The sequence below is a fragment of the Microcaecilia unicolor genome, chromosome 4, assembly GCF_901765095.1.
Source record: "Microcaecilia unicolor chromosome 4, aMicUni1.1, whole genome shotgun sequence".
NCBI classification, from domain to species: domain Eukaryota; kingdom Metazoa; phylum Chordata; class Amphibia; order Gymnophiona; family Siphonopidae; genus Microcaecilia; species Microcaecilia unicolor.
The window spans coordinates 189,144,258-189,161,032 of record NC_044034.1 but is presented as its reverse complement, the minus strand read 5'-3'; the positions used below and the strand labels follow the sequence as shown (position 1 = coordinate 189,161,032).

Below are 16,775 nucleotides of genomic sequence, written 5' to 3'. Positions count from 1 at the left end.
GCAGGAGGTTCTAGTTTGTACTGGTGCTATGTTGTCTAAAATGCTTCTACACCTGTTGTCCCATTCTTGAAGAAAGTGAATTGAATCCGTTTGAGCTGACCAATCATCATTATAAAATTGTTGCCAAAATATAACCGGGTTAATTTGACCTCTTGTGTTATAGGATAAGCATTCTTTAATATGGGGTAAGTCATTTTTTTGCCATTGGAGGAGAAGATTTAATTTGTAATGATCAGACCATGGTACAGCTGTCCATTTTGTAGATGTTAATAAAAGATTTAGGTCTGATGATATCAAGTGAGTGTCCTTTAAAATGGGTAGGTTCCAGATTTGGCCAATGAAGATCCCATAATAGGACGAGATCCATGCATTCACGTACATTGATAGAGTTAGGGTCTTCAAGGTGAAGATTAATATCCCCTACTATAATAAGGTTAGAGGTTGAAATACTTGTGTTCGATATGAAGTCCATAAAGATGTCATATTCAGGTCCGTGACAGCAGTATGCAGGTCCCTGGAGCAGTTTTAGTGGGTGCAGTGCACTTCAGACAGGTAGACCCAGCCCCCCCCCCCCCACCTGTTACGTTTGTGGAGGAAACAGTGAGTCCTCCAAAACCCACCACAAACCCACTGTACCCACGTCTAGGTGCCTGCCTTCACCCGTAAGAGCTATGGTAGTGGTGTGCAGTTGTGGGTAGTGGGTTTTGGGTGGCTCAGCACACAAGGTAAGGGAACTGTGTACCTGGGAGCAATTTATGAAGTCCAATGCAATGCCCCCTAGGGTGCCCGGTTGGTGTCCTGGCACATCAAGGGGACCAGTGCACTACAAATGCTGACTCCTCCCACGACCTAATGGCTTGCATTCGGTCATTTCTGAGATGGACATCCTTGGTTTCGATTATCACCGAAAATCAGAAACGTCCATGTCTAGGGACAACCAAATCTAGGGACGACCAAATTTAAGGATTTGGACATCCCTGACGGTATTTTCGAAACGAAAGATGGACGTCCATCTTGTTTTGAAAATATGGGTTTCTCCACCCCTGGATCAGGATATTTTGCGAGGACGTCCAAATCAAAACTTGGACATCCCTTTCGAAATGCCTCTCTTTTTTGTGTGTGGGAGCTTGCCGACATCATTAGGTACTATGCTGCCAGAACAAAGTGGAGTATTCCAGCAGTAAAGCACTTGTAGTAAGCCTACTGAAAATCTTCCACGGTCTGAAGCTTATTGTGAAGTCATACACTTACTTCCACTTGACTAGACAGTAAACCACCTTGGCTTTCCCCTTTCTGTTTGCATTGACCTTTTGGTTTGTGTGTTCATTTTATGACCTAGTAATGCCATGCAAAGGTTCTGAAATTCAGATATGCCAAAATAGCTAAAGGTTGATCTCATTGTTTGGGTCTTCACAAAGTGTTCAGTGTTTCAGTCATACTAATCTACTGCTTTTTTTTTTTCCCCTTCCTTTACAGATTTTTAATGTGTACCCTGAATGTCCAGTAATGAGCATTGCCACGAAGAAATATAAGAGCTTTTAAATGTACCTCGGCTTTGCAGCATGGCCCAAATATCCAGTAACAATGGATTTAAACAAAGCACCTCCCCTTCTTTGGGGGCATCGGTGTCAAAGGATGTTGACAAAGAGGAAGCGCTGCAGATGGAGGCTGAAGCTCTGGCCAAGCTGCGAAGGGAAAGGCGGCTAGTTGGTAATCGGGATAGTCTTGACCTTTTAAATAATGCGAGGCAGAGAGCTCCAGCTTATGGCAAGCAGGACCATGATCTTATGGTGTTTCCAGAGTCTGACGCCAGAAAGAAGGCAGAGGACAAATTGCGTAGCATTGATGTTGAAAAACTTACCCAGGCTGAGCTAGAGAAACTGCTATTAGAGGACAGTTTTGAATCTAATAAAGTGTCCAACCTTCCTTCATTACCAGCAACTCCTGTTTTAAGCCCCTCTGTTTCTACGCAGTATTATCTTCGTCCTCCTCTTTCTGGAGGGCAATGGACATCAGGATTTTGTGGACCACTACCTTCATCTTTACCTCCTGTTTATTCCACATCTTACCACAAACAATCTGATCCTTTTCAGAATGGTTTTGACCTGGGTAGATCCCCCTATCAATCTAGAGAACCCATTTACCTGAGCCTTCCAGGTCAGTCGCATTACATTTCCTATCCTATCACCACTTTCCACTTAAGAGGAAGCTTACCTTTGTACGCCCCACCTGTCTCCCCAGGTATGGCAAAATTATTTGACAAAATAGCCAGTACTTCTGAATTCTTGAAAAATGGGAAACCAAGCACTGAGATGGAGTTACCCACTAGCAAAACTGGTATCCCTGCTGCACAGACATCCCAGAACTCCAGTGACATCAGTAAGTTTGACTGGTTAGATCTTGATCCTCTGAGTAAGCCAAAGGTGGACACTGTGGAGACTACCTATGCAGAGGACAGCAGAAAGATCACTTTTGATTTGATAGCTGAGGATCCTTGGGATGCAGTATTGCTGGAGGAGAGACCAGCAGAAGCCTGCCTTGTTGAAAGAAAAAACAGCAAATCACCCTGTGGTGCAACAGTTACAAGAAGCCAGTCCTTAAATATTCACTCATCACATTCGCCTCTTGCAAAATCACATGGGCAAAGTTCTCAGGTAGGTCATCTGGTTTAAAATTTTATAAATGTTTGCACATGAGCAGTATCTGCTTAATTACATAAACTAGTAAAACAGAATTACTAAATCTCATATACAGTACAATACATTGCATTTTGAATTAATTTATTTAATTAGTTGTCAGATTAATTTTCTGGCCCTGAAAAGTAATGTCTCATACCAGGAAAATACCAACTCCAAAATATTTGCGAATACATTGGCAGTAAATAAGTCCTCTAATATTATATAGTAGTCTGAACATGGAATGTGATGTGCTGAGGATTTCCTACTAAAGGGAGGAAAGGGAAATGGGACTTGATATACCGCCTTTCTGAGGTTTTTGCAACTACATTCAAAGCTGTTTACATTTCTTTGTCATCAAGCAGACGAATCCATTACGAATGGGTTGTGTCCACCTACCAGCAGGGGGAGATGGAGAGCACTGAAAACCATAGTGCCTCTTGGCCAGCTAGCTCCATCTGCCTCCCAGTATTCTCTATCTCCCCAGCAGGGTGGAAGCTTGCTTATTCAGCTCCTTCAGAAATCTGCCTGGGGTGGCTCCTGTGCTTTGGCCAGTTGTATCAGGAGTGTTGTGGCTGGTGGTGCCCACTTTAAAGGCACATAGGTTCGTCCTTTCCCTGCCTTACCCGGCCCCCGATGTGGATGCAGGCATATAGGTTTGCCCTTTCCCACACTCTTCTATGTGGATGTAGGCACATTGGTTCGTCCTTTCCCTGCCTGTCATGTCCCCTGACTATTCAGGATATGGGCATCTGAGGATAGGGCGGCCATCTTGGATGTGGGCATCTCCAGGATAGAGCAGCCATCTTGGAGCTGGGTGTCTTAGGTTGAGGCAGCCATCTTGGAGTTGGGCAGCTTCAGGAAGGAAGACCATATTTGGGCGTAAGGCGTCTCCTCTGATGGGGGCAGCCATCTTGTGACAGCTGCACATGCTTGACCCTAATTCCTGCACTATTTAAAGCCCTGCCACCAGTCCTTCCTTGCTTCGGATTCTATTCGGTTTCCTGAGTAGTGGCAGTGCTTCTGATGTTTCTTCTGATTGCTACCTGGTCTAGACTTCTGCTGGTATCCTGACTACTCTCTGCTTGCTGCCTGCCCTGACTTCTGCTGGTATCCTGACTACTCTTCGCCTGCCGCCTGCCTTGACCTCTGCTGGTATCCTGACTACTCTTCGCTTGCCGCCTGCCCTGACTTCTGCTGGTATCTTGAATACTCTTGCTTGCTGTCTGCCCTGACTTCTACTGGTATTCCAATATACTCATTCAATATACTCATGAGTATATTGGTATACCAATATACTCATCTTACAATTTGACATGTCAAGTGCCTTTGATATGGTAGACCACGAAATCCTATTACACATCCTCGAATACTTTGGAATCGGAGGCAATGTTCTAAACTGGTTCAAGGGGTTCTTAACCTCACGCTCATATCAAGTCACATCAAACTCAAATACGTCTGCTGCATGGACACCTGACAGTGGAGTACCGCAAGGATCCCCCCTCTCACCAACCAATTTCAATCTACTGATGACCCCCCTGGCAAAACTTCTATCAATTCATAACCTTAATCCATATATATATGCCGATGATGTAACGGTATATATTCCATTCAAAAAAGACATCAATGAAATCTCTAATGAAATCAGCCAAAGTCTACACATCATGAGCACCTGGGTGGATGCATTCCGACTGAAACTGAATGCAGAAAAAACTCAATGCCTCATACTAACCTCCCAATACAACACGAAGAAATTTACCGCCATTAACACACCTAAACTAACTTTGCCAATCTCAGAAACTTTAAAAATCCTTGGAGTCACTATTGACTGCCACCTAACACTCGAAACTCATGCGAACAACACAACAAAAAAAATGTTCTACTCCATGTGGAAACTGAAGAGAATTAGATCATTCTTTCCAAGATCTGTCTTCCGCAGTCTAGTGCAGTCACTCGTACTCAGTCACCTGGACTATTGCAACTCAATATACGCAGGATGCAAAGATCAAATACTGAAGAAACTTCAAACAGCCCAGAATACAGCAGCCAGACTCATCTTCGGAAAACCAAAATACGAAAGTGCAAAACCCTTACGGGAGAAACTACACTGGCTACCACTCAAGGAACGCATCACTTTTAAAGTATGCACTTTAGTCCACAAAATCATTCACGGCGAAGCCCCTGCATACATGTCTGACTTAATAGACCTGCCACCCAGAAACACTAAAAGATTGTCCCGAACCTTCCTCAATCTCCATTTCCCTAAGTGCAAAGGCATAAAATACAAAGCACTGCACGGATCGACCTTCGCATACAGGAGCACACAACTCTGGAATACACTACCACGCAACCTGAAAACGATCTACGAACTGACCGACTTCCGCAAATCACTGAAGACTTATCTCTTCGAGAAAATCTACGGCAAGGATCAAAACACATGAAACCCATAGAATTTAATAATTACGCACCTACACACTCTCTCTTGAAGTCTCCTCTCCCGCACTCCAACCAATCCTAAAACCCCACCCACAGATAAAATTATTAGACCTTCATGTCCCCCGATACTGTTTTGTCCCCCTTTCAACTCGCCACTGTTATATTCCGCTGTTCTATTCCCGAATGATATCCCGAATTACTCTGTCTTTTACAATTCTTCCTAATGTGACCTATAAGCGCACTGCAACCAACTGTACTCCCACATACTCTGCTGTTCCAACCCCAAATGAGACCCTGTATTTACTTTGTTTTCGATAACTCTTCACAATGTAACTCAGAATTGTACTGCAACCAATTGCACTTCCATCATTCACAATGTATTGTAAGCCACACTGAGCCCGCAAATAGGTGGGAAAATGTGGGATACAAATGCAAATAAATAAATTAAATAAATATTCCAACTACTCTCGGCTGGGTGTCCACATCAATCTCCGCCTCCACGCCACCTGCGGTCCACAGTCCGCTACTCCGTGGTTCCGGAAGTCCTGTTGGCCGCCAGCACCTGGGGGCTCAACTCCTGGGGAACAGCGGTCGCCACAGGTGAAGACTAGGGGTTGTTCGGCAGTCACCTCAGCACTCCAGCTGGACCCAAGGGCTCACGAGATTCCAGTACATGACACTGCCTTTCCAACACTCCTGAACCTCCGGAGTGCCTCTGTAGCTGTTGCCTCTAACTTTCCTCACAGCGTTAAAAAAAAAAAAAAAAAAAACGCGACGCGACGCGCTTGTTAGCGCTGCGATTCTGAGGCTTCCTTCTGTTTGTGCAGCGTGACCAGAGCTCTGGGACTCGGTCTGGTGAGGTAAGAGAGTCTTGTAGCTCCTCTGGGGAGGGCCCGCGATTGGGACGTTTTTGGCACGAATCCGCCATTTTGAAATTTTCTCCCGTTTTTGGTGATTGCTGCGGAGGTTTTTAAGCGCTGCTCACGTTGTGGCAAGCGCAGATCCGCAGCGGGGCTCTGTAAATCGTGCTCTTCAGACGTCAGGGCCGGCCCGAGCATGGCAAACAATGTTTCTTCCCGCTCGGTGGAGCTGGCAGCGGGCGCCATCTTGGATGCGCCGCATGGCTTGACCCCCGCAGGAGCGGAGGGGTCTAAGGCCGGAGGGGAGCCTCGGATGGAGGCTACCAGAGGAGCTGCTTACCCCGGGTTGGAACCGGGAGGCCAGGGTGAGCCTTTCTCCCCTGAGTTTGTGTTGCTTTTACATAAAGCGTTCATGTTAAAAAGAGCTCTGCCGCCCCTCCGAAGGGACACCACCTTGTAGTGGTGGAGGGGCTTCTGTGTTTCAGTGACTCAGAGGGCTATGCTGAAGGGTTACCCATATCAGACAGGCCTCTGAGGAGAAACCAGACAAAGAGTGTCCCAAACTGGGAGAGTGGAAAGATGGTGACCTGAAGCTCGTATGCTCAATGTCCCAGCTGTCCTCTGAAGTTTTGTCTTTGTTTACTTGAAATTTCCTCTCTGCATTTGCTGTTACCTTAACTGAGAGGAAGGGGACAATGGGGGGGGGGGGTCAGCTGCCGATGACCAGCGTTTTGTCCCCTGTGCAGCAAGTGTGGGACTGCTGTCCGACGAGCTGCCCACAGATGATTGGGTTGATGAGTCCTTTGACTAGCGGCGGCGAAGGAGCGTCGATGCTCTTGGATCTGGAAACAACTTCATCGCTCCCGAGTCAGTTAACCACCATTTCCAAAGGAGTGGAGGAGTGAGTTAGGAGTGTATGCTGAAACGTAAGTCGTTTACAGCTGAACCCGTGTCGGTGGTGCCACTCCTAAACCCGTAAGAGCTATCAGCTTGGAGTTTTTGGCTTCCGTGGAGGTTACATTGAATATCATCTGGAAGGCGCTCCAGGACCTAACGGTGGTAGTAAATAATTTTGCTTCAGATATAATCTTATTAGTGAGTCACATGGATAATCGAATCGAATCCTTTGAGAATGAAAAATTGATACATCAAATGAAGTTCTACAGGAGTAGGAAACGGTTAAGATTTTGAAAGTGATAATAGACCAGAAAAGGTTGGACAAAATGAATATTATTACAGATGATTAATATCGAGATTGTTGTTTTTTCAGAGTTCCGGGTATGACTCCTAAAGTTTTTTTCCTCTGAAATGATTCCTCTTAGTATATTCATTCAAAAGGAGTGAAGCCTGTGAAACCGGGATTACCTTAATCAGTGGGAATTGGATTAGAGATTCAAGTGTTTGTATTGTTAAATAATTTCTGGTTTTAAAAGAGAAAAAAATGAAATCAGGTGTATTATTTCCATTAATATTGGACAAAAAGTATGTTTCCAATGAAATTAATTGACTATACACTGTTTTGGGTTTGAAGAAGCCAACCAGACGATCAATGTGGAATAATGATTCAGATAAATAACTGGGGATAATCAGGTTAATACCACGTTTTCTTTGTTTACTGTTGTTTAATTGATCTCCTTGTCTTGTTTCACTCTCCCTATTTATTTTGTGGTCTAAGAAAGAGAAAGATTGTATATAATCCATTTATCTAGTTGAGATTGTTTTCCTCTAATAGTGTATTAATGTACAGTCATCTCTCTATTACTGTTTGCAAGTGACCCTTGTAAAATGAAAAATTATAAATAAATGATAAAAAAAAGAGCTCTGCCGCAGATGTCTGTCTCTGCGTTGCTACCTGTTTTTTCCCCAGACAGTTGGCCGCAAGACAAGCGCAGACTGGTAAATTCCCCTTCAGAGAGTGGCGCACCCCCCTCCCTGTGGTCAGGCTGTGGGGATTCTGAGGGGTCTGGCAGGCCTGCGTGGTCCAAAGAGCCAGAGGAAGGTGTAGGATTGCCACTGGATCCAGATGATCCCACTGCGGTTAGGATTTTCCACCGTGAGGAGCTGCCAGCGCTTATTTCTGATGCTTTACAGGCCCTCTCTATTGAAGATCCTGTGATGGGCGAAACCTCCTCTGGTAGTCCGAGGATGGTAAGTACTAAGAAGCCTGCTCGAGCCTTTCCTTTGCATGACTCCATCCAAGAGCTTATTTCGGCTCAATGGGTTGACCTGAGGAGCCTTTGAAAGTTGCCAGGGTAATGGGGCACTTATACCCTCTCAGTGAGGAGCACTTGACACGCTTGGCCGTACCTAAAGTGGATGCCCTAGTCATGGCTGTGACGAAAAAGACTACCCTCCCAGTTGAGGGAGGGGTCGCCCTCAAGAACATGCAGGACCGACGGCTGGAATCAGTAATCAAACGGTCCTTTGCAACAGGCAGTGGAACAGCCCGGATGGAGCGGAGCCCCTTGTGTAGGTGGCACTGCGGATGGAGTCGGCCTTGTCATTTTTGTCTGGCGCTCTCTATGATCTGGTCAGAGCTTCGGCTAAACAGATGGCTGTGGTGGTGGCCGCTCACCGCCTTCTATGGCTACGGCATTGGGCGACTAACATGGCCTCTAAGCAAAGGTTGGTGAAGTTGCCCTTTCAAGGCCTTCTCCTGTTTGGTGAGGAATTGGAGAAAATTGTCAAGGGCCTGGGGATGCTAAACCCCTGCGCTTACCCGAGGGTAGGCCGTGGCCTTGTTCCAAGGGTCAGGTGGTTCCCTCCTCTTCCAGACCTCGCTTCCGTGAAGCTAGAAGGTACTGCCAGGGGCGTTCTGCTGGGTTTACTTCACGTGCCCGCTTTCAGCAGAGGAACTCCTTTCGCTCGGACAAACGTTCCGCAGCGGACGGCTCAAGGCCTGGAGTTCATGGGCGACCCTCTCAATGATGGTGCGCCGGCCCACTCCTCGATTCCTGCAGTGAGAGGACGTCTTTCCCTCTTTCTCCAGGAATGGGTCAAGATTACCTCAGATCAGTGGGTTTTGAACCTGATCAGAGATGGCTACAGATTAGAATTCAATGCCCCGGTGAGAGACGTGTTTGTGGAGTCTCGATGCGGCTCTGCCGTTAAACGGGCGGCGGCAGAGGAGACCTTGCAAGGTTTGTTGCACCTCGGGGCGGTGGTCCCTGTGCCTCTCGCCGAAATCGGCTATGGTCGTTACTCCATTTATTTTATGGTGCCGCGAAAAGGAGGGTCTTTTCGGCCCATCCTTGACTTAAAGGATGTCAACAAGTCACTAAGAGTGTGGCATTTTCGCATGGAAACCCTGCACTCCGTCATTGCGGCGCTACAGCCAGGAGAGTTTCTCACGTCTCTGTACCTGAAAGAAGCTTACTTGCACATTCCTATTTGGCCCCCGCACCACCGGTTGCTCCAGTTTGTGGTGTTGGGAAAACATTTCCAGTTTCGGGCCTTGCCTTTTGGCCTCGCCACAGCTCCCCGAACCTTTTCCAAGGTAATGGTGGTAGTAGCTGCCTTTCTCAGGCGAGAGGGTATCCGGCTTCACCCGTACCTCGACGACTGGCTCATCAGAGCGGACTCTGCAGAACAGAGACATCATGTAACAGCCAGAGTGGTCTCAGTACTGCAATCTCTGGGCTGGGTCGTCAGTATACCCAAAAGTCACCTGACCCCTTCTCAATCTCTAGAATATTTGGGGGTCCGGTTCGACACAGCCTCGGGGTTTGTCTTTCTACCCGAGCAAAGGCAGTAGAAGCTTCGGAATCAGGTCCGTCTGCTCCTGAGGATGCCTCGCCCGCGAGCTTGGGACATAGTCCAGCTGTTGGGGTCGATAACGGCCACTTTGGAAGTGGTGCCATGGGCGAGAGCACACCTGAGACCTCTGCAGTGTTCCCTGCTTCAACGATGGTCTCCAATATCTCAGGATTACCTGCGCAGACTCACGTGGCTCCCTGTGGCCCGACTCAGTATGGAGTGGTGGCTCTCAGACAGCATGCTGCGGTGAGGAATGCCGCTAGCGCTTCCCGATTGGTGCCTGGTGGTAACAGATGCCAGCCTGCAGGGCTGGGGAGCACATTGCTAGGGAAGGCATGCCCAGGGTCTATGGACACCCGAGGAGTCGGAGGTATCCATCAATCGCTTGGAGATGAAAGTGATATTCCAGGCGCTTCTGGTCTTTCACTTGAACCTGGAAGAACTGGCTGTCAGAGTTCTGTCGGACAATACGACAGCAGTGCCCTACATAAATCGACAAGGCGGAACTCAGTGCAGAGCACTGGCTGCACAGGCCGCGCAGATTTGTCACTGGGCCAAGCTGCATCTGCAGTGTCTGTCAGCAGCTCACATTGCAGGTCAGAGCAACGTGCAAGCTGATTATCTGAGCAGGCATCAAATCGACCCAGCGGAGTGGGAACTGGCAGACGAAGTGTTCCTTCAGATCTGTTCGAAATGGGGGACGCCTGTCTCAGATCTTATGACGTCAAGCGCAAATGCCAAAGTCCCGTGCTTTTACAGCAGATGGAGAGATCCTCGCTCGGCGGGGTTGGATGCCTTGGCTCAACCCTGGCCTCAGGGCCTCCTGTATGTGTTCCCTCCGTGGCCCTTGATAGGGCGAGTAGTCCTGCGGATTCGGCTACATCAAGGAGAGGTGGTTCTCATTGCCCCGGATTGGCCCAGGCGGCCGTGGTATGCGGACCTCCGGCGGATGCTGGTGCGGGCTCCCCTTCCTTTGCCTCTGGTACCGAACCTGTTGTCAAAGGGGCCGGTGACCATGGAGGATGCCTGCCGCTTTGGTCTTACGGCCTGGCTATTGAGATGGTGCAATTGAGAGACAAGGGCTATTCCAACAAGGTCATCTCCACTCTCCTTCAGGCCCACAAGCATTCCACTTCCGTTGCCTATGCTCGGATTTGGCGCCAGTTTGAAGCTTGGTGTGCTGCTAAAGCAATTACACCCATGCGGGCTTCTGTCTCGCCGATACTTGACTTTTTGTAGGATGATTTACAAAAAGGCTTGGCCAATAATTCCCTGCATGTTCAAGTGGCAGCCTTAGCATGTTTTCGGTGGGGAAGGTCGCTGGCCTCTCCCTGGCTGCTTATCCGGATGTGGCACGGTTTCTTAGAGGGGTGCTTCGGCTCTGTCCTCCCATGCGGGCTCCATGTCTGGCCTGGAACCTGGGGTTAGTTTTAAAGGCCCTTCAGTGTTCGCCCTTCGAGCCGCTTAGGCGAGCTTCGGAGAAGGATGTGACCCTAAAGACGGTCTTTTTGGTGGCCATTACATCGGCGAGACGGGTGTCTGAGCTCCAAGCGCTGTCCTGTCGAGACCCATTTCTGCAGTTCTCAGAGTCCGGAGTTATGGTACGTACTGTGCCTTCCTTCATGCCTAAGGTGGTTTCAGCGTTTCACCTAAACCAGCCTATTTTCCTGTCCTCTTTTTCTAGAGAGGAGTTTCCGGATTCTTTTGGGCAATTGCACCGTCTAGATGTGCGAAGGGCTCTCTTGCAATATCTGCGCATGTCAAATGCTTTCAGGATCTCTGTTCACCTTTTTGTTTTGTTGTCAGGTCCTCGCAGAGGGTCTCCAACGTCTAAAGCTACTCTGTCTCGTTAGCTCAAAGAAGCTATTTATTCAGCATATCTGCTGTCTGGCCGGCCTCCGCCTGAAGCCTTTAAGGCACATTCCACAAGAGCGATTTCCTCTTCTTGGGCTGAAACAGGAGCACTCTCTCTTCAAGAGATATGCAGTGCAGCGACATGGGCTTCTAAGCTCTCATTTGCCCAACATTACAGGCTGGATGTGGCTGCCAGGAGGGATGCGCATTTTGGCGCACAAGTGCTGGCACGTGGTGTGGCTTGTTCCCGCCCTATCTAGGGATTGCTTTGATACATCCCATTCGTAATTGATTCATCTGCTTGATGACAAGGAAGGGAAAATTAGGTTCTTACCTTGGTAATTTTCTTTCCTTTAGTCATAGCAGATGAATCCATGAGCCCTCCCTGATTGATTGATTGTTTGATTGATTAATGCTGTTTTGGGTTCAGTTTTTCCTCATTGGGAGAAGTTGGAAAACAGTCTTCAGGATTTCTGTTCTGTTACAGGAGGTTGAGTTCGTCCCTCCTTTGAATTACTGCTCCTGTTCTGGGGCGTTCGTTCGCTGTGAGGAAAGTTCATGTTATTCTACTTTGCGGTGTAATACTGCTTTGGAAGCTTCAAATACTGAGAGGCAGATGGAGCTAGCTGGCCAGGAGGCACTATGGTTTTCAGTGCTCTATCTCCCCCTGCTTGGTAGGTGGACACAACCCATTCGTAATGGATTCATCTGCTATGACTAAAGGAAAGAAAATTACCAAGGTAAGAACCTAATTTTCCCATAATCAGGTACTTATTTTGTACCAGGGGCAATGCCCAGAGTCACAAGGAGCTGCAGTGGGAATCGGACTCGGTTCCCCAGGATCAAAGTCCACTGCACTAACCACTAGGCTACTTCTTGTATGGTTACTTTAACTTAACATAAGCTCCTGCCCCTCTTCTCTCTCCTTTATTCTAGATCCTGCTGCTTCTTCTCCAGGCAGTCTTCATTCTTCAGTCCTTCATACTTATATATGCACTTCTGAGCATCTCGCATGCTCACTCGCAGCTAGAGCCGGAGGAAGCCTGGTTGCCTTAAATTTGTCACCTGGCACCTGCATGTGGTTTAGGGAGAGGACCTCCTGGGGAATAGCCTGGAGGCAGAGAAGCCAGGTTCAGGCTACAGAAGCTGCTTCCAGTGCCTGGGTTAGAAAAGCTATCACCAGACTCTCTCATGGTGGCACATGAGTTTGTTCCAAGCAATATTGTTTCTGCCTACACGATGTACACCACTAGTGAGCATTCTTAAACTTTGTAGGCTGTTCTTGTGATGCATGAACTTAGCACATTGCCTATAGCTTTGGAAAATTACTTGCAATGTCACAAGTGCAAGGACCTAGAGGTGGCATGGTTATGTGTGCCCCCTCCCATTCTACCACTGGACACAGAAGGTTCAGTTGTTGCAGGTGCTTCTTTTGCTCCTGAGGCAGGAGTCAGCATGGCAACTTCTTTTTGGAAGATGGTGCATTTTTGACACTTGGCCAAAACCATTGTAAACTTTTGCTTTAGTTAGTAAAAATATGACTGAGATTTGCATTCCAGTAGAAAAGTAATCTGTAACAGTTCTATGAAGGTTCCAGTTTGAATAGATGTTATGTGGGAAGCAGTGGAAGTTGTCGGGTGCTACATGCTTCTTAGTAGCAGGATAAGATTTGCATTGAATTACAATAACTAGTTCTTGGCTTCAAGGTTAAAAATGTTTCCTGGTAGTAAGTGAAAAACATAGTATAGAGAAACTTAGTCTATGGCGAGTACTGTGCTGCTGGGTGCTGTAGGATTTTAGAGCAGTGGTTTTCAACCCAGGTTTTCAGGATATCCACAATGAATATGCATGAGAGAGATTTGCAAACTAAGAAGGCAGTGTGTGTAAATCTGTTTGCATATTCATTGTGGGTATCCTGAAAACCTGATGGCCAAGTGGTCCCTGAGGACTGGGTTGAAAACTGCTGTTCTAGAGGACTCTTGGGGCATGTTTTAAAAGTGCTTCTCGACCACCTTTTAAACCAAGGGTGGGCAACCTTGGTCCTCGAGGGCTGAAACCCAGTTGGGTTTTCGGAATTCCCCAGTGGATATGTGTGATATCTATCTGCATACAATGGAGGCAGTACATGTAAATAGATCTCATGCATATCCATTGGTAAAATCCTGAAAACCCAACAGGGTTGTGGCCCTCAGGGACCCAAGATTGCCCACCCTTGTCTTAAACAATTAAGCGCCTTTGACTACCATCTCTCCAACTTTTTATGAAAACAATCACAATGTTACAGACACCAAATGGTAACTAACATTTAAATATTACAAATGAGTTCACTGCACATTTTGGGGACTGTTTTTACATAATTTCATCCCTTCTTTTCTTCATTCTTTACTACTTTTTCTTTTCCTTTTGTGAAAAAGGAGTGGGGCTAATGCATACAGCAGTTTAGTAGAATCACACTGCATGGTGTCATGTCCTATCACACAAATTAGCCCAGCTGTGGTACTCAGGAAGAATTTCTCAGGTGTTCTACATTCTTTGAGGTGATATATGTCAATAGAGAAGTATTGGAGAACACACTCTGGGCCTGATGCACAAAACTTACTGGGCCAGCACTATGCGTTTTTGACTGGCTCCAGCTGGTTTAGCGAGCATGGTATTCAGTGGGCGATGCACAAAGGGGTTCTGCGGTCTCTTTTCTGTCCGTAGTGGCAACCAATTGGAATCTCATGCAAATGAGCTGCTAAGTATTTATGTGCATTCCGTAGGATGCACAGCAAGGACTGCTTACCTTTAGTGAGCAACATTTAACGGGAGGTCTGGAGCAGCTGTAAGTCGTGGAATCTTATCACTTTTGTGCAGCTGTGCTCTCTTGCAGCTCCACACAGCATAGCCAAATGGCTGGAGTTGGGACAGTGGGGGGAAGGGGCTCGGCCGCTGCCACTTAACATGGATCTATGCGGGTTTCTTTCACTTCTTGTGATTGGGGAAGTGTGAGGACTGTAACCATAATTTGTATGTGTATGCTGGACTTAAAGGTGCTCTTCTCAAAAAATTACAGATGGCTCAAAATGCCACTGCTAGTCTTATATGTAGATCTCCTCGCTTTGCAAAAGCCACTCATCTCTTATGTGAACTATATCAATAAGAGAGAGAATACCTTTCAAATTTTGCGTTGTCATTCACCAAATCCTATTGGGTGAAGCCCCATCATATATGAAAAATCTTACTGAATTACCCCCTCGTAATTATGTTTCACATCTAGAGAATATCTTGTCATCTTACATTTCCTTGTCTGTAAGAATGTGATATATAAAACAATTCACTCTGCTAATTCAAGGCTTGGAATTCTTTCTAAATCAATCAAGTTTACAGATGATTACCTAACTTTTAGAAGTCTTCAGTCTGCCCTTTCTGAATACAAAGAACATTTGAATTTTACCCACACCCTTTTCTTAATCTCATTTCCCATCTAGTCCTGCCTAATTATGCTCTCACCTATCCACCCTTAATTATTTGTTTGTCCTTGGGATAGTCTAACTGCACATGTATTAATTTGCTTCTTGAAGCTATTGTAGTTTGTGTTAAATTCTGTACATTTTTATGTTTTATTCACTTTGTTTGTTTGAAAGCCACATTGAACTTAGTCTATTTTGGGCTAATGTGTGAATAAATAAATAAATGTGTCCATATGATACAACTCTGGCCCATTTTGGTGTTGATATGTGGTACCAGGTGAAGGTGCAAATTCCAAACGGTTGTTTGTCAGGGGGACCCGATCCCCGATGTCTTCAATCTTTCCTCAACAGGCAGCGTGACCGAAAGAGCCAGAGGAAGCATGTGGCTGGAGGCAGCTCGTGTTTGTAAGGAAAAAAAAAAGTTATGCTGCTTTTGCTCTTGCGGTCAGCGGGGGAAGAAAGCAGCTCCCTCCATCTACTACTGCTTCTTGGCCTCCTTTAGCACCCTTCCCGGATTGCCGTGATGGGCTTGAAGTGAGCATTTTAAAATTATTATGTATCAACGGTATACACGGCTTTCATACAAGCAGCTTATATGCGTGTATGAAAGCCTTGAAAAGTTGCACAGATCTGTTCTGGGCATGCACAGCTTTGTTGTTAGATGTTGTGCAGCCTTTCCTACTGAACTGCAGGGTAAAAGTCTGTGCAGCACATTTGCATGCAATGTCTTCTGAGAATTTCTCGCTATTTCAACCTCTGTAATTTTTACCACGGTGGGAATAGCAAGCGGTTCTTTCCGGAGACTTTTGTGCATCAGCCCCTCAGTTTCCAAAACAACTCAAGTGCACAAGAGTAAATGATAAAAAAAAAACCCCATAGGGAACTGTCTCATTAAGGCTGGCTGTCCTAATAAACTAATCCACAATATCAATATCTCTGGTAACATCCAATGACATATACACACAAACCAGGACTATTAGCCACCAACTCAAAGAGAGTGCTTGAAACAGTTCACACCAGTATAATATAATAGAAATTTTTGTGTATGTAGAGTACCCTCAGATATTTTTCACTTGCTTTGTCTTGTTGATTGCTTGAGAAAAAAGAATGAGGAAGAAAAGAATTATGCAGCCTTAACCCTTGTCCCTGAGGAAAGTGATTGAAACCCCGCGGAGTCGGGCGGTTTCAGGGGAAGGCAAATGAATTGTTTCAGCGCGGCAAGATAGTTCTGTCAGCGAGGCAAGAATTTGTCAAGATAAGTGCACAGTTTTCACCTAGTATATATATTTTTAAAAGTGATAAGCGATTTTATAGCACTGAGGTGATTGGGAAGCATGAAAAAATGAGCATATGTTGCTCCCCAAAAAAATTTGTTAGAGTTACCCGATGAAAGAAGTGCTATGCCACTTTGTAGCAGCATTATTGACTGCAGTAATAGTGGAAAATATCTGAGGGTACTCTACATTCACAAAAATTTCTATTTTATACTGGTGTGAACTGTTTCAAGCACTCTCTTTGAGTTGGTGGCTAATAGTCCTGGTTTGGGTGTATATGCCCTAATAAACTGTCATTTTAATTTACCTGTGGTTAGGCACTGGTGCTTTAAAGCAGCATTTCAGTGTAATTGGGCAGAAGGTTCTTGATGGTGATGTGCTTTCTCTTATATTTATTTTTATTATTATTATTATTATATATTATTGAAATATATGTGCCGATATTCGATATATGTTTTTTTAACCATT

At 46.1% G+C, this 16,775-nt stretch overlaps 1 protein-coding gene across 1 annotated transcript in view; it reads left to right on the top strand.

Annotated features, from left to right (window-relative positions):
- PIK3C2A (phosphatidylinositol-4-phosphate 3-kinase catalytic subunit type 2 alpha) overlaps positions 1-16,775 on the top strand; it is a 564,057-nt gene that overhangs the window by 19,931 nt on the left and 527,351 nt on the right. Inside the window, 1 exon segment of the mRNA XM_030201063.1 lies at positions 1,477-2,654. Within this exon segment, the coding sequence (XP_030056923.1) occupies positions 1,563-2,654 (1,092 nt within the window). The 5' untranslated portion in view covers positions 1,477-1,562.